Source organism: Gorilla gorilla, chromosome 1, assembly GCF_029281585.2.
Source record: "Gorilla gorilla gorilla isolate KB3781 chromosome 1, NHGRI_mGorGor1-v2.1_pri, whole genome shotgun sequence".
NCBI lineage: Eukaryota > Metazoa > Chordata > Mammalia > Primates > Hominidae > Gorilla > Gorilla gorilla.
The window spans coordinates 50972100-50989952 of NC_073224.2; the positions used below are offsets into that span (position 1 = coordinate 50972100).

Sequence of the window (17853 nt, forward strand, 5' to 3'; positions counted from 1 at the left end):
AAAAAAAAAAGATAATGGTATTTTGGCTTTGTAGGATAATTTTATTATTAGGAGCTGCATGTTGAAGTATTTAAGCTTGAAGTGTCTGCTACTTACTTTCAAACAGTTCAACACACACACAAAGAGACAAAGCAGATATGGCAAAATGTTAGTAATTGGTAAATTCCGATGAAGGACATATTAGTATGCATTGTACTGTTAACTTTTCTATGGGTTTGAGATTTTTCAAAATAAAAAGTGGAAAGTAAAAAGTAGAAAAGAGAAAGGCAGACACATACAGGAAGTGTGATAGTTACAGAGCAAGGCTGACCCCTTTCCCCAGCTTCCAAACTATATGTTCCAAACATATACCAGTTGACCCTTGAACAACACGGGTTGGAACTGCACAGATGCGCTTTCACAGGGCTTTTCTTCCTCTTCTGCCACCCCTGAGACAGCAAGACCAAACCCTCCCCTTTCTTCCCCTCCTCCTTGGTCTATTCAACATGAAAACGCCAAGAATGAAGACCTTTATGATGAACCACTTCGACTTAATGAATAGTAAACATATTTTCTCTTCCTCATGATTTTCTTAATACATTTTATTTTCTCTAACTTACTTTATTGTAAGAATATAGTATATGATACATATAACACACAAAATATGTGTTAATTGGCTGTTTATGTTATTGGTAAGACTCCCAATCAACAGTAGGCTATTAGTAGTTAATTCTCGGGGAGTCAAAAGTGACACACAAATTTTTGACTGGAGGGTAGGTAGGCACTCCGAACCCCTGAGTGGTTCAAGGGCCACTATATGTGCAAATCAATTGTTTGGCACCTTGAATGTGTGTTCTCTTTCTCTTATTTATATCCGTCTGTCTTAAAAACTGAGATCAGAAATGCAATTTAGTGTTGAAGAAATACACCTTTCAGCCAGGCGCAGTGGCTCATTCCTGTAATCCCAGCACTTTGGGAGGCTGAGGCAGGGGGATCACTTGAGGTCAGGAGTTCAAGACCAGCCTGGCCAACATAGTGAAACCCCATCTCTACTAAAAGTACAAAAAAATTAGCTGGGCGTGGTGGCAGCCACCTGTAATCCAAGCTACTCGGGAGGCTGAGGCAGGAGAATCGCTTAAACCCAGGAGATGGAGGTTGCAGTGAGCCGAAATTGTGCCACTGCACTCCAGCCTGGGCAGCAAAGCGAGACTGTGTCTCAAAAAAAGAAAGAGAGAAAGAAAGAAAGAAAAAGAGAGAGAGAGAGAAAGAAAGAAAGAAAAAGAGAGAGAGAAAGAAAGAGAAGAAAGAAAGAAAAGAAGGAAAAGAAAAGAGAAAAGAAACGAAAAGAAAAAAGAAAAAAAAGAGAAGAGAAGAGAGAAAGAAAAACACTTCTCATCCCCATCAAAGAAATGATTTCTACTTTGAGAACTGTGACTTTCAGGGAGTACCAGAAATTTGCTAATCTTCCCTCTTAAATCTTAACTCCCAACCTTTCCGATTTTGGAAGCTAAGAGTAGTTCCTTTCACAGATGATCAGGAGCAAAGTCAAAATTTTGAAGGAAAAATTTACTTCTTCCTGTTTTCTTCGAGACACGCTGGTTGCTTATATAAATTAAATAGTTACAAATCGGTCACATAGTTAAGTGACCAAAGTGCAAATAGAACATAAATGCTACAGGCCGGGTACAGTGGCTCACACCTATAATCCTAGCACTTTGGGAGGCCAAGGCAGGCGGATGACAAGATCAGGAGTTCGAGACCAGCCTGGCCAGTACGGTGAAACCTTGTCTCTACTAAAAATATAGAACTTAGCCAGGCGTAGTGGCACGTGCCTGTAATCTCAGCTACTTGGGAGGTTGAGGCAGGAGAATCACTTGAACCCGGGAGGCGGAGGTTGCAGTGAACCAAGATAGCACCATTGCACTCCAGCCTGGGTGACCAGAGAGAGACTCCCTCTCAAAAAAAAAAAAAAAAAAAAAAAAAGGATAGGCCAGGCGTGGTGGCTCATGCCTGTAATCCCAGCACTTTGGGAGGCCGAGGCGGGTGGATCACAAGGTCAGGAGATCAAGACCATCCTGGCTAACACAGTGAAACCCCATCTCTACTAAAAAATACAAAAAAAAAAATTAGCCAGGCGTGGTGGTGGGCGCCTGTAGTCCCAGCTACTCGGGAGGCTGAGGCAGGAGAATGGCATGAACCTGGGAGGCGGAGCTTGCAATGAGCCGAGATCGCACCACTGCACTCCAGCCTGGGTGACAGAGCGAGACTGTCTCAAAAAAAAAAAAAAATTAAAATAAATAAATAAATAAATAAATGCTACAGGTGACCAATAAAGGCTGCAATAATAAGGGAAATGTTTATAAATAAGTAGATATTTAAGTCAGGACTTGAAGCACCATTTCTCAAAGTACCATTCCTCAAAGTGGAATCTGGTGTAGCAATCACATGAGTACTTGTCAAAAATGCAGATTAACCTGGGTCATCCCCTAGCCCTACAGAATCAAAATGTTGGTATTTAACAAGTACCCCAGGTAGGTGATTCTTATGCACACTAAAATTTTAGAACTTACAGTGACCTTTAAGACAATCCACTCCCACTTAGTGAATAATATAGTTTCTCTTCGTTTTGATTTTCTTAATAATATTTAAGTAAGATGTAGATGTGTAGAAAGAAACCTGAAGAGTATTCTGAAAGGTGATGCATCCTGGACAAAAATAGAAAATCAAAAATGACATTGGGCTTTAAAAGAGCATAAGGAACCTCACCTTGTTGGAGGGAGGAAACTCCCATTTGAAGTCGGGTGAGATAAAATTGGTTAGGTAGGCTGGGGCAGGTGCATAGAAAGCTTTGGACACCAGCTTCAGGGAGGTTGGCCTTTTTTTTGAAAGATAGTTGGTAGATAAGGAAGAACAAACAATGGTGTTTTAGGAAAACCATCCTGTCCAGTTGTAGAGGGTGAGTTAAAAAGAAAATAAATTCAGGGAGACCAATAAACAGGTTACTGCAGGAATCCAGGTGTGAGATGGTGAAAGTCTGAACTAGGAAAGTGTTACTTGTTGATTACCTGGGTGACAAAATTATCTGTACGCCAAACTCACGCAACCTGCAGTTTACTCGTGTAACAAACCTGCACATGTACCCCTTGAACCTAAAATAAAAGTTGGAGAAAAAAAAAAAGGAAAGTATTACTGAATATGAAGCAGAGAGGATGAGTGGGAGAAACCATTTACTGAAGAAACAATCAGTCAGACATGGTAACTGAATTTTTTTTTAAAAGGGTATAGACCAGGTACGGCGGCTCACGCCTGTAATCCCAGCACTTTGGGAGGCTGAGGCGGGTAGATCACTTGAGGTCAGGAGGTCAAGACCAGCCTGGCCAACATGGTAAAACCCTGTCTCTACAAAAAAATACAAAAATTAGCCAGGCTTGGTGGTATGCGCCTGTAGTCCCAGCTACGCAGGAGGCTGAGGCACAAGAGTTACTTGAGCCCAGCAAGCAGAGGTTGCACTGAGCCAAGATCATGCCAATGCACTCCAGCCTGGACAACAGAGTGAGACTCCACCTCAATAAACAAACAAACAAACAAATAAATAAATAGGTATAAAGGGACATGTGTAAAGGAAATAATAATGCTCAGAATCTGAAGTCTACATGGAGGCAAGAAATGATGAGACCAGTGACAGAAATAGGGAAGCTGAGAAAAGGAGCTATTTTTGTGGCAACGTAGTAAGAGGAAGGATGTGGCAGGACATCCAAGTGGGGGCACTTTTTGGGCAGCTGAATATCACTGATCAGAGATAAAGAACAAATAAAGTGTTAATGGTAGCTATGATAGCGGTTATCACCAGTGCCGTGAGTATTCCTTCATTAAGGGCTGACACAAAGAACAATTATACTTATTGGGTATATTTATCAATCTTGGCTGGCAATAATGCCTGGATGCAATCACTTTATGACACAGTTACACATGCTTTCTGATCTCAGTATTTACCATAATAAATCTGCTCCTATAATTGAGGCATACCGCCCTCAAAAACCTATTTGTAAACAGGATTGGACCCAGTTAGAAAAAATGAAAGTACTTGTTTAGGAAGATTGCATTGCAGAACAGGCAGAGATGCTGCACAATGATTCCTATGGAATCATTATTAATTGGTCCCCTAAGGGGATGTTTAGCTTGAATTGCACCTCTCAGTCTGCGTGCCACAGCCACACTATGTTCAGCTGGTCTGAACAAAACGGTCAGATGGTAGATATAATAAGAAGTACAGCAAGAGTTCCTATTATCTGGAACCATGGCAGTATAGTGGCACCTCAACCTCAAATGATATGGCCTGCTCTAGGAGCTTAACATAAGGATTTAAAATTAAAAGAAGAAATATTTAAAGCATCCCAGGCACACTTGACCTTAATGCCAGGAACTGGAGTGCTTAAAGGAGGTGAAAATGGATAAAAACACTTGGAAGCTCTGTGATTTCAATGATGATTGTGCTTTTAATCTGTGTTGTTTGTCTTTGTATAGTCTGCAGATGTGGATCCTGACTCCTGCGAGAAGTAGCTCACCATGACAAAGCTGCCTTTGTGTTTATCAATTTGCAAATCAGAGAAGAGGGACATGTTGAGAGCAGGCCCTCCAAAATCTGGCCATAAACTGGCCCCAAAACTGGCCATAAACAAAATCTCTGCAGCACTGTAACATGTTCATAATGGCCCTAACGTCCATGCTGGAAGGTTGTAAGTTTACAGGAACGAGGGCAAGGAACACCTGGCCCACCCAGGGTGGAAAACCGCTTAAAGGCATTCTTAAGCCACAAACAATAGCATGAGTGATCTGTGCCTTAAGGACATGCTCCTGCTGCAGTTAACTAGCCCAACCTATTCCTTTAATTCGGCCCATCCCTTCGTTTCCCATAAGGGATACTTTTAGTTAATTTAATATCTATAGAAACAATGCTAATGACTGGTTTGCTGTTAATAAATATGTGGGTAAATCTCTGTTCGGGGCTCTCAGCTCTAAAGGCTGTGAGACCCCTGATTTCCCACTTCACACCTCTATATTTCTGTGTGTGTGTCTTTAATTCCTCTAGCACCACTGGGTTAGGGTCTCCCCAGCAGAGCTGGTCTTGGCAGAATATCACTGATCAGAGATAAAGAACAAATAAAGTGAAGATAGATCTTTGACACCAAAGACAATTCACTAAAGAGTTTATCGAATGATTGACTCAGAGACCAAGAATTGAGCCTTAGGAAATACTTAGCGGGAAATGGGATGGAGAGAAACCTGAAAGAAAAAGATAATCATCAGAGAAGTAGGGGGATGACAAAGAAAGAACAGCGTCATAGAAGGCATAAGGGAAACAAATGTCAAGGAGTGGTCAACTATGTCAAAACGAATAAGAACAGAGAAAACTGGATCCTTAAAGATGAGTAGCTTGAACTAACCTCCTGTACCTGGGTAACAAACATTCTGGGCAAAATATATTGTGAACCATGCCGATGTTCTTTCACCACAAAACATAAGTGATAGCCTCTCTATCAAGAGACCTAGATTTCATAGTGTCTGGTCCTGGGCTGTTTTCCCATGGCCCCGCTGGTTCTCTTCCTCTATTCCTAGAAAAGTATAGAAAATGGAGCTCTCTTTGCTTTCCATTGAGCTCATGTCCTGCCAACTTCTACCCAAGTGACAGGTAGGTCAGTAAAGTTACAGGCTGAGAAATTAAAATTATTTGCCAAACACTAGTTTTACGATTATCTATTAACAACAGCCACAACAAATCGAGAAGGAGTCCCAGTGTATTTCAATTAGCTTCTAGCTCAAGTGATACATGAGTAGTATGGCTAGAATAGGCATTGTAGAAGTATGAATGGAGAACTGTCTCTTGTTTTCTGTCTATCTTTATTGTTATTGCTGGATATTAAATGCTGTAATTTTTGGCATAGGTTTTTTCCAAAGAATGGTCTCTTGGGTCAAGTTTTCCTGAACTTGCCTGGTATTGGGCAAGTTCACACAGAAAATATGAGTCATTTCACAAAGTCCTGGGCTTGTCTATCTACTTGAAGGAATAGGAAATGGACTTCACTTGGAGCATGATGGATGAGGCTTGGGCTTTTACTAATGAAATAAGTTTCAATCTTAACTCAGTTAAACCTTTAAAGACAGGAGAAAACTATCTGGGGATGGATTCAGGCCAGTGAGATCACGTTGCACAAATCTCCCCTTAAGGGATCTTTACTGACCTAGAATTGTTTCAAAATAAGATTCCAAACTGTCGAAGGAGTTTGAAGCCTTGAAACTTGGTGTAGGTTTGCTTAAAACAAAATAACGAATACACTACATTTCCCAGGAGGCTTCGCGGTGAGCCTCCGCACTCGGCTGGTTCTCTTTACCGCGAGGAAAGCTGGGAAATGTAGTGCTCCAGGCAACCCTGCACGTGACGCTTGCGGAGGAAGGGGAGAGAGAGGCGCGCGGGAGGGCGTCTAGGGAATCGAGGTGCTGGCTGCTCCTTCCTCACAATTTGGTTTGTGCTGCAAGGGGAGGGTCCTCATCATCTGGCCCAGTGGTGTAATGAGCTGACTGGGATTCAGTCTTCAGTCACTGACTTGGAGCCGCTCGGGGGAAGTCCGGGTGGGTGAGGTTCCGCGGCGCCTGGTCCCGTTTCTCGGCAGTCAGGCCAGGAGGGGGTGGGGAAGGTGCGAACAGCTGGGGGCTCGGAGCTCGCGCCCTGCGCCCCACCCAGGTTGCGGCCGCCCGGGGAGGAAGCGCGTATAGGTTGAGTGCAAAGTTTCCTTTTTTGCTTTCTCGTCAGAGCAGCCCAGACAGGCGGTGGGTGGGAATGCCTCACTTCAGTTTGAAGAGGGTCCGGAGCCAAAGGGGTTAAAACGAGCGACCCCCCGCCCACCGCCACCCCGCTTCCCGCCTCCCTAAAACGCACACCCCGCTAGCCATGGGCAGCCGCGACCACCTGTTCAAAGTGCTGGTGGTGGGGGACGCCGCAGTGGGCAAGACGTCGCTGGTGCAGCGATATTCCCAGGACAGCTTCAGCAAACACTACAAGTCCACGGTGGGAGGTGAGACGTCTCGGGGGGGGAGGGGGAGGAGGAGGCCCCGACCGCGGACTCGAGCTGGGGACCCAAGTTGGGTGGGGATTTGCTGTCGGTTGTTGGGTCCTTCTTCGGGTCAGGAAGTACTGTCTGGGAACCTAGATGGTGTAATTGCCGGGTGTTTGGTTTACACGCCTCTCTTGAGTTTCCCGTTAGGTTTTCCCAAACTGAGCCCACTGCCAGGAGAAAGGTAAGAGCAAAGGTGTGAAGATGAGAAATAGGGAAGGGAGGATGAGGATGAGCAATTGCTGTTTATTGCAGGCGTACTGTGAACTTAAGTCTCCAGCCTTTCAGCTGTCCGGCAAATCTCTCCAATCAGCAGAAGCAGCTGAGATCCTCTGTGGGGCCTCCTGGTTAGGTGCCGGCTGGGGCTGTAGTCCTGCCCCTGTGTTGAGGAAGGAACCGCAAGGTGTTTAACCTGGCTTCAGGGGGAGAACGCAGGAAGCGGAACTGGTCTGAAGGACTCTAGCTTTGTTGTGGGGCTGTGGGTGGGATGGAAGACACAAAATCCCCGAACGAGCGCCTTGGCTACGCAGTCAGATGCCCATGAGGGCTGATGAGCTGTGTTGTTGTCCGTTGATTGCTTAAATAAAGGTAACCAAGGAATTCTTCCAAGAATGTGAAATATACCACTTCTCTGACCTATATCTTCCCACCACTTTTTTCCTCAAACTGGAGAAGGTAGGGAGGAAGGGGACCCCGAGTTCATTCATTTCTTTCCTGGGTGTGGCCTTTGGACTCAACTATTTTTTCAGAGGCAGAAATGCCTTATTGTTAATTAGAAGGTATTTAGCTAGGAAGAGCTGGTGATGGGGGAGAGTAACTTAAAATGTTATTTCTCTCTGTTAAAAGAACTTGTTTCAAGGGGGGGGGAGAACTCGTACCAATGGAAAAATTGAAAATGTGTGCTCCTGTTCATATGGAAGTTTAAAAAGAAATTAACAAACATTTACATTGCAATTAAAACATTCTCCTTAAGAACCCCCAGTAGGGCCCAGTACGGTGGTTCATACTTGCAATCCCAGCACTTTAGGAGGCTGCGGGAGGATTGCTTGAGCCCAGGAGTTCGAGACCAGCCATGGGAAACATGGCAAGACCCCCACCTTTACAAAAATTAAAGAAAAAAGTAGCCGTGGTCCCAGCTACTCGGGAAACTGAGACTAGAGGATTGCTTGAACTGGGGAGGTCGAGGCTTCAGTGAGCCCCGTTCGCACCACTCACTGCACTGTAGCCTGGGCAACAGAGTGAGACCCTGTCTCAAAAACAAAGGAACAAAAAATTTAAGTCTGGCAAAATTAAAGGTTCAAAGTTTCAGACACTCTATTCTGACCGCTCTGCCCTCCCACTCCTAAATAATATAAGGGTCCCTATTTCACGGATTTGGGTTAAAAGTGGCCTGCTATTAATAGTTAATTTTTAACAATTGCTGTAGTTTTCCTTTAGCAAAGAATATAATTGGCTAATTTTTTTTCAGTGTTTAGTCTAAATTTCCCTTAGCTTTGATTCCTGTCACAGATGTGAAAGATAATATTTCCAAACCTCAGAAATTACTCTGTTTCTCTCCTTAGCCAAAAGCCTTTCCCCATGGAATACTTACTCAGCCTTAAGGAGTCTCAGCACCTGCAGACTTGGTGGTAGATTCCAGCAGGACTCTTCAGCAACATCCACGCAGTGTCTTCTTCTTGGGACTCCTCTGGGACCTTTTCCATTTATTCCATTCTTGCCCAAGATAATACCTGCAACCTTATGGTGGATGTAGAGTTCCCCAGGGTGTGTTCTTTTCATAATACAATTTGATTAGAAACCAACAGTGAAATTGAATGTGGAAGACACGAAAGCAACCACACTTGTCTCATTTCCCCCTTCTCCCCCATCACCCCTTCCCTGAGAAAACCCCCTAAATCTCCCAGAAACTATTTAACCTGAGAATGAGAATTGTTTTCATAGTTACTCCCACCCCCAGTCTTGGAGACAAACAGTAGCAAATAAATGAGCTTGACAGTAGAGTAAAAGCTGGAAACCCCTTGGAGAGTGAGTATGAATCATCCATCTCACACTAAATACACGCATGTGGACTCATCTCAGTGAATTGAGGGCTTAAAGATAAACATATGGGATTGGAGTTGTGTGTCCATAGGGTTTCACTGCCTATTTGATTTGAGTTTATCCCTATTAATTTTTTACAGTGAAATTTTATTAAGTATAATGTACATATATTTTCAGTGGATTTTGCTCTGAAGGTTCTCCAGTGGTCTGACTACGAGATAGTGCGGCTTCAGCTGTGGGATATTGCAGGTAAAGTGGAAGGGCTAGATAGGAACAAGGGAAGAAATTTTGATTTAACTAGAAAGCTCTGAGGAAAAAATGGGGCAGCAAAGCCAGGAATTGTTTTTCTGAAGCTGGAATGATTGAGCTGCTCTGAGGACACATGAGCTGAATAGGTGCAGAGCTTTTGTAGATGTTTTGCCCTGAATAGATGTGGTGCAGTCTCTATGTGGATGGAGGGGCTGGCAAGGTGGTGGATTGTCCAGACTACAGGTGGACACTCCCACAGCAGGGGAGGGTGCTTTTTCTAGGTTTGAGGCTGACCTTGGTGAAAAACAAGATCCCCAGAAAATAGATACAGTAAAAATAGTGAATCCTTACTATGTGCCAAGCATTCTTCTAAGTATTTTAAATTCACTGACTCATTAATCCTCACATCAACCCTATCATAAAAGCTACTGCTTTTGGAGAATTGCTTGAACCTGGGAGGTGGAGGTTGCAGTGAGCCTAGATGGCACCATTGCACTCCAGCCTGGGCAACAGGAGTGCAGGAAACTGTTTCAAAAAAAAAAAAAAAAAGCAACTGCTTTTGTCTTCACTTTACAAATGAGAAATCTGAAGCACTGAGAGCTTGATTTGCCCGAAGTCAAATAGTATGCAGCAGAGCAGGGATTTGGACTGGAGCAATCTGGGTGCGGAATCTGCCTTGGAAATAATTGGGCTTCATTATCCCTTTATGGGATAGAAAACCAAGAGTCAGAGGGGAAAGTGAGTGGCCCCATCTGACACATATGCTTACTGCCATCTTCTACAAGGAATGGGGAGAGGCTGAGGTGTTAGAGAGGATGCAGAGGCTGGCTCTTGGGTCACCTTCTTGAGAACTCTCCCCTTTCTCCCCAGGGCAGGAGCGCTTCACCTCTATGACACGATTGTATTATCGGGACGCCTCTGCCTGTGTTATTATGTTTGACGTTACCAATGCCACTACCTTCAGCAACAGCCAGAGGTGGAAACAGGACCTAGACAGCAAGCTCACACTACCCAATGGAGAGCCGGTGCCCTGCCTGCTCTTGGCCAACAAGGTATGTGGCCAATCTCAGAAAATGGTCCCTAGCCTCTATCTGTGCTTAGAAAGGAAGTAAAATGCTCTCTGATTCTGGGCATCCATTTCCCCTTCTTAAGTTGGCAAAATCATCTCTACCTCCTTTCAAAGGATGTTGAGGGTGAGTGAGACTTTCTTTCTTTTTTTTTTTTTGAGACGGAGTCTCGCTCTGTTGCCCAGGCTGGAGTGCAGTGGCGCGATCTCGGCTCACTGCCAGCTCTGCCTCCCAGGTTCACGCCATTCTCCTGCCTCAGCCTCCCGAGTAGCTGGGACTACAGATGCCCACCACCACACCCAGCTAATTTTTTTGTATTTTTAGTAGAGACTGGGTTTCATTGTGTTAGCCAGGATGGTCTCGCTCTCCTGACCTCATGATCTGCCTGCCTCAGCCTCCCAAAGTGCTGGGATTACAGGCATGAGCCACTGCGCCCAGCCAAGGGTGAGACTTTCTTTGGGAAGAATGTTGATTATAGATTTCCGATGCTGGTGTTCTTATCCATTGGTGGAAATATGTTTAAAATCCACGGTATCTGAGCCATATTCTTTCTTAGTTGCAGGAAGTTTATGATACTGCCTTTTATTTTTTCTCTTTGCTAGTGTGATCTGTCCCCTTGGGCAGTGAGCCGGGACCAGATTGACCGGTTCAGTAAAGAGAACGGTTTCACAGGTTGGACAGAAACATCAGTCAAGGAGAACAAAAATATTAATGAGGCTATGAGGTAAGTAGCTCATGCTGATAGGCATGCAGATGTATCCATCTTCCACTGTGGCCCTGTGGACACTCTTTTCTTATTTCTGAGCCAACAATGACAGACTGAGCCATTGGAATGCTAGCCCCTAAAGTTCAGGGATACTGTCTTTCCTGAGATAACTGGGGACAAAGGGGCATTTAAACCTTCTGGCTTTACCAAATACTCTCTGATGATAAGTCAGACTACATCTGCCATTTCTGCTTTTCCTCCAAAATAAGCTTCTCAGGCTTATTTTTTGTCTTTTAGAGTCCTCATTGAAAAGATGATGAGAAATTCCACAGAAGATATCATGTCTTCGTCCACCCAAGGGGACTACATCAATCTACAAACCAAGTCCTCCAGCTGGTCCTGCTGCTAGTAGTGTTTGGCTTATTTTCCATCCCAGTTCTGGGAGGTCTTTTAAGTCTCTTGGTTGCCCACCTGACAATTTTATTAAGTACATTTGAATTGTCTCCTGACTACTGTCCAGTAAGGAGGCCCATTGTCACTTAGAAAAGACACCTGGAACCCATGTGCATTTCTGCATCTCCTGGATTAGCCTTTGACATGTTGGTGGCTCACGTTAGTGCCAGTTAGTGCCTTCGGTGTAAGATCTTCTCATCAGCCCTCAATTTGTGATCCGGAATTTTGTGAGAAGGATTAGAAATCAGCACCTGCGTTTTAGAGATCATAATTCTCACCTACTTCTGAGCTTATTTTTCCATTTGATATTCATTGATATCATGACTTCCAATTGAGAGGAAAATGAGATCAAATGTCATTTCCCAAATTTCTTGTAGGCCGTTGTTTCAGATTCTGTCTTGGAATGTAAACATCTGATTCTGGAATGCAGAAGGAGGGGTCTGGGCATCTGTGGATTTTTGGCTACTAGAAGTGTCCCAGAAGTCACTGTATTTTTGAAACTTCTAAAGTCATAATTAAGTTTTTCTTGTCTTGGCATCAAGAATAGTCAAGTTTTTTGGCCGGGCATGGTGGCTCATGCCTGTAATCCCAGCACTTGGGGAGGCCAAGGCAGGCGGATCACATGAGGCCAGGAATTCGAGACCAACCTGGTCAGCATGGCAAAACCCCGTCTCTACTAAAAGTACAAAAATTAGCTAGGCGTGATGGCATGTGTCTGTAATCCCAGCTACTCTGGAGACTGAGGTGGGAGAATCGCTTGAGACTGGGAGGTAGAGTTTGCAGTGAACCGAGATCATGCCACTGCACTTCAGCCTGGGTGACAGAGAAGGACTCCGTCTCAAAAAAAAAGAAAAAAGAATAGTCATTTTTAAACTACCTATCTCATGCAATGAAAGCATTTTCTTCCACAAAGAGCTTAATTCTCATGATAGGATTGCCTAGTGTCTCCCATTTGCAGGTTTCTGGGTTGATGTCTTAATGCATAATACTGCAAGTGACATCAGCTGGCTGTGATGCTTCGAAATAGGTCTGCTCCTCACAGCTTTGGGAATCTGAATGGAAGAAGAAAAGAGAGAAGTTAACAACCTCCACTGGGGCAACTTTGTGAACACGTAGGCACTTAGTCATAGGAAACATATTATGTGCAGGCCCTAGCCTGGGGGAGAAAAGTAGATAGACAGAAAATCATTAGGTAATTTAAGTACTAAATTGGGCAGGGCCTTTTAATATCAAATCACTACTAGACCATTTAATTTGGTAAATTATCTCTAGGATGGTGATTTATAACCTACCCAAAGTTATCGATATTCTTACTAAACTCAGAGGCCTGAAGTTCTTCGATAGACCTTAAATAAGTGTCCTAAGTCAGTGGTTCCCAAATCTGGCTGGTCAGGAATAACTGGGAAGTTTGTTAAAATTTTTTTTAAATGTTTTAAGATTTTTGGGTCCTGAGCCAGGTGTGGTGGCTCACACCTGTAATCCCAGCACTTTGGGAGGCTGAGGCAGGTGGATCGCCTGAGGTCAGGAGTTCAAGATCAACCTGGCCAACATACTGAAACCCCGTCTCTACTAAAAATAAGAAAAATTAGCTGGGTGTGGTGGCGGGCGCCTGTAATCCCAGCTACTTGGGAGGCTGAGGCAGGAGAATCGCTTGAACCTGGGAGTTAGAGGTTGCAGTGAGCTGAGATCAGCCATTGTGCTTCAGCCTGGGCAACAAGAGTGAAACTCCATCTCAAAAAAAAAAAAACAAAAAGAAAAAGATTTTTGGGTCCCGACCTCAAACCTACTGAATCAGAATTTCTAGGGATGAAGCCTAGGAATGTGTTGTCGTTTTCAAAGCTTCCCTGGTGATTGTGATCAGCCTGGTTTGGAAACCATTGCTGGAGAACTTTGTAAAGATACAGAGACCCAGACCTTTTGTATTTACATTTAAATACAAATACAAATCCTGGGTTTCTATATGTTCTGTTAGCTTTTCAGGTGATTCTGCTACACAGACGTTGAAAACCACTGCCCTAAGAAAGAGATCAGAGGCCACATATCAGAGAGAGAAAAGGGGCCAAACCTTCGGTGGTTTGTTGTGTGTTGTTTTAATGCCAATTATTTTAACTTGCACAGTCTTCTGAAACCTTGTATTAATAGTTCTCTTTTGTATTACCATTTTCAGGTAGGGTTTTGATCACTATGATTCTGAAGATAATAGTGAAATAGTGAATTTCATTGATATGAAGAGATAATTGATTTTCATTCATTGGTTTGAACACCTGCAAAATCACAAATAAATGAGAACTAAGTCTTGTATTCATGGTAGTTATTGGCCTTTAATGTGAGTTTGTCAAAGTGCTGTTATATACTGATAGCTCAAGAGGATTGCGGAAATGGAGACTTTATTTTTTAAATACCTTTTTCTAAATTTTCAATTCAAGGGGTACGTGTGCAAGTTTGTTACATGGATATATTGTGTGATGCTAAAGCTTGGGTTTCTGCTTAGCCTGTCTCCCAGGTAGTGAACATAGCACCCAGTAGGCAGTTTTTCAACACTTACTCCCTCTCTCCCCACTTTTGGGAGTCCCCAGTGTCTGTTGTTCCCATCTTTATGTGTGTGTCCAATGTTTACCTCCCACTTACAAGTGAGAAATGTGGTTAAATACCTTCTTTTAAAATGAAGGTAAATATTATTCTGTTTACCTGTTAACTTACTAATACCAGTTGCTTAGATCCATCTGCCTAGTACCAATTCAGTACTTGATGTAACATGCCAAATACTACTTGGAAATGTGACCTTTTTGAAAAACTGAATGTGCTTTCTTTTCCCATTTGCTGACTCAGGATTTACCTGCCTTTTCAAGCACTGCTAGAGGCTGGCCGGCCAGCCAGCCCTTCTGGATATTCTCTCCCAACTGGTGAACATTATAGGCCTGAAACTAATTAAAGAAGGAACTGAAATATACCTAATTCCTCTTCGTGCCCCTATCCATAAAAGAAAAGCAATTATGATTAGGAAAAATAAAATATTTACATGAATGGAAATGTGATGCTACTAAAAATAATTAGGTCTTATCATTCGGATGCTACCTCTTTGGTGCATTCAAAAGAGGTAGCGTCCAAAATTGTTTGGAACGTAGATATCGTAGCCCCTCCCTAGAGGAGGTCCTACATTTGAGACAAGATGCCTCTCCAACCACTCAGGTGGCTTTTGGTCAAAAAGAAAACATAGTTCCCCCAGAGTGTTCTCAGAAACCCTAAGGGAGGGCTGAGAACACAGCTGTGGGGTAGTGTCTGCCCTGACTTTCTTCTTTGAACAGAAGAAATTTGGTCACTTAGCTGAGTGACCAAATAAGTGGAGCAGAGGAGATTGTAGGTCAGGGAAGGCCCTTTAGCAGTAAAGAATGGTCTGCTGCTTTATCACTACTATTGCGCCAGAATTACCCCAAGATGTTTCCCTAATTCACTTTCTCCAGGTAGGGTCCCTCACTGTTTCCTGTTATCTCCAGATTTAACTTTTTCTGTAGGTGGTCTCTCTTCAGTCCTCAGGATACTATCTCATCTAACGTGAGGCCTGTCTTGCCTGATACTTTTGTAGGCAGTGGCTAAGGCCATGGTTAGAGGATGTAAAAATTTCCATGGAATTCTGTAAAATCTAGTAACCAGATTGCCCAAGGAAACAAAACTCAATGCACTTTTCCCCTTCACCCTTGTTTTTGTTTGTTTGTTTGTTTGTTTGTTTGAGATGGAGTCTCGCTCTGTCACCAGGCTGGAGTACAGTGGTGCGATCTCAGCTCACTGCAACCTCCGCCTCCCACGTTCAACCGATTCTCCTGCCTCAGCCTGCCGAGTCGCTGGGACTACAGGCGCCTGCCACCACACGCAGCTAATTTTTGTATTTTTAGTAGAGACGTGGTTTCACCGTGTGGGACAGGATGGTCTCGATCTTTGACCTCGTGATCCACCTGCCTCAGCCTCCCGAAGTGCTGGGATTACAGGCATGAGCCACTGCACCCAGCCCTCCCCTCCACCCTTCTTGGTTCACTGTGTATAGGAAGATTTCCTCAGCTGTGTAAGTGACTCATCTGTTAAAGCCAAATAACCCCCAAAGCTGCAGGTTAGAATAGGCAGGAAGTCACTAGAAAATGAGGTATTCTGGAAAGAATTCTACATATAATTATATATATGATATATATAGAGAGAGAGAGTTGGGTTTTGTTTGTTTGTTTTGAGACAGGGTCTCACTCTATCACTGAAGCTGGACTGCAGCGGCACAATCTCAGCTTACTGCAGCCTTGACCTCCTGGATGCAAGCCATCCTCCCACCTCAGCCTCGAGTAGCTGGGACTATACACGCATGCCACCACACCTGGCCAATTTTTGTATTTTTATAAAGACAGGGTTTCACCATGTTGCCCAGGCTGGTCTTGAACTCCTGAGCTCAGGTGATCTGCCTGCCTCTACCTCCCACAGTGCTGGGATTATAGGAGGCATGAGCCACCGCACACCCAGCCTTGCATTATGTCTTTTTTTTTTTTTTTTTTTTTGAGATAGGGTCTCACTCTGTCACGCAGGCTGGAGTGTAGTGGTGCGATCTCGGCTTGCTACAGCTTCAACCTCCTAGACTCAATCCTCCAACCTTCCCACCTCGGCCTCATGAGTAGCTGGGACTACAGGCTCATGCCCCCATGCCCAGCTGATTTTTGTATTTTTTGTAGAGACAGGGTTTCACCATATTTCTACATATTTTTTTATTCTGCCATAAATACCAGAGACTTCAGGATATAGTCAGAATATATGACCTTTGTTGTTAGAAAAACCCTGCCTGCCTTTAGTTTTCCAGCATGACCTGAATTCTCTGAAGTTTTAGCTGCAGTTTTGGTATAATGGTATTTATTGTTCTATATTAGAGTTCTCCAGGGAAACAGAACCAATAAGAGAGATTGGTAAATATTATAAGTAAAAGATATATAGAAATAAACATATAGGGAGATATAGATATATAAATGTATGTGTGTTTATTATAAGGAATTGGCTTACACAATTATGGAGGCTGGCAAATCCAAAATCTGCAGAGCTTGGCTGGGTGCAGTGGCTCACGCCTGTAGTCCCAACACTTTGGGAGGCTGAGGCGAGCGGATCCTTTGAGGTTGGGAGTTCAAGATAAGCCTGGCCAACATGATGAAACCCCATCTCTACTAGAAAATACAAAAATTAGCCAGGCATGGTGGTGGGCACCTGTAGTCCCAGCTACTCAGCAGGCTGAGGCAGGAGAATCACTTGAACGTGGGAGGCGGAGGTTGCAGTGAGCCAAAATCATGCCACTGCACTCCAGCCTGGGTAACAGAGTGAGACACTGTCTCAAAAAAAAAAAAAAAAAAAAAAAAATCTGCAGAGCTGTTGTCTAGTGGGCTGGAAAAGTCAATGTTCCAGTTTAAAGCCTGTCAGGAAGAAGAATTCTCTTTTACTTAGGGGAAGGTAGTATTTTGTTCTACTGAGGCCTTCAACTGATTGGATGAGGCCCACCTACATTGGGAAGAACAATCTGCTTTACTCAGTCTGCCAATTTAAATGTTAATCTCATCCAAAACTCCCTCACAGAAACACCCAAAATAATGTCTTGGCCAAGTATTTGGGCGCCCTGTGGTCCAGTCAAGTTGACACATCAAATTAACCATCACATCATGATGGGTACTGTTTTGATTCCTTTTTTTTTGTAGTCTAATTTAATTTGCAATCAAGTTAAAGTTCATCTGATTAAGAACTATATGTTAGTGGGAATAAAAAAAGCAGATAGGAAGAGGAAAGAGATATTTTATGATTTATTTTGTATAGAATTCGTCCCTCAGATCTGTGAGTTGTATATGCCTCTTACACTATCTTTGAAATAAGAAAGTAAGCAATTCTTCCCATTCTGTGTTTCAGGGAACAAATGTCTTGAAATTTGACTGAAAGGCAGCTGGTTGAATTTGTAATACAGCCAAGGCATAACTGCAAGTCTTCTCATTCTCTGTCTCCATTCTGTCATTTAGGTTTCTGGGAAACATTTGGCCTGAAAAACCTATTTTAGAAAATAAGCCCAGACATTTAGAGAAACAGAACTGAGCCCTTTGGGTTTTGAAACTCTTGGTTTGTGTTAGATATCTTTTGAGAACATGCTCATGTGTGAAATAGAGACATGCATGTAATTAAATTTGGGGCCAAATTAGGTGCAGTTAGGATAGCATGCAGTGCAGACATATCCCAAGCTGTTTAATTGACAAGT

At 43.4% G+C, this 17853-nt stretch overlaps 1 protein-coding gene across 7 annotated transcripts; it reads left to right on the plus strand.

Moving 5' to 3' along the window:
* The first annotated feature begins 6375 nt into the window (after positions 1 to 6375).
* On the plus strand, positions 6376 to 13904 carry RAB29 (RAB29, member RAS oncogene family). 7 transcript variants are annotated; one of them, XM_019029693.3, is made up of 6 exons: positions 6376 to 6499; positions 6793 to 7049; positions 9306 to 9377; positions 10248 to 10429; positions 11047 to 11168; positions 11448 to 13904. In XM_019029693.3, the coding sequence occupies exons 2-6, from the start codon at positions 6926 to 6928 to the stop codon at positions 11557 to 11559; spliced, it is 612 nt and encodes a 203-aa protein (XP_018885238.2). In that variant the 5' UTR covers positions 6376 to 6499; positions 6793 to 6925; the 3' UTR covers positions 11560 to 13904. The 7 variants fall into 7 exon arrangements, with proteins under 7 accessions (XP_018885238.2, XP_030858595.1, XP_030858600.1 ...); XM_031002735.2 differs by having other exon boundaries at positions 6376 to 6471; XM_031002740.3 differs by having other exon boundaries at positions 6378 to 6471; positions 6788 to 7049.
* The last annotated feature ends 3949 nt before the right edge of the window (positions 13905 to 17853 follow it).

Excerpts from the sequence above, each read along its gene's own strand:
- RAB29 (XM_019029693.3), top strand. The coding sequence starts at position 6,926 with ATGGGCAGCCGCGACCACCTGTTCAAAGTGCTGGTGGTGGGGGACGCC. Across the intron at positions 7,050-9,305 it reads CTACAAGTCCACGGTGGGAG|TGGATTTTGCTCTGAAGGTT; the intron begins GTGAGACGTCTC and ends ATATATTTTCAG. Across the intron at positions 10,430-11,046 it reads GCCTGCTCTTGGCCAACAAG|TGTGATCTGTCCCCTTGGGC; the intron begins GTATGTGGCCAA and ends TCTCTTTGCTAG.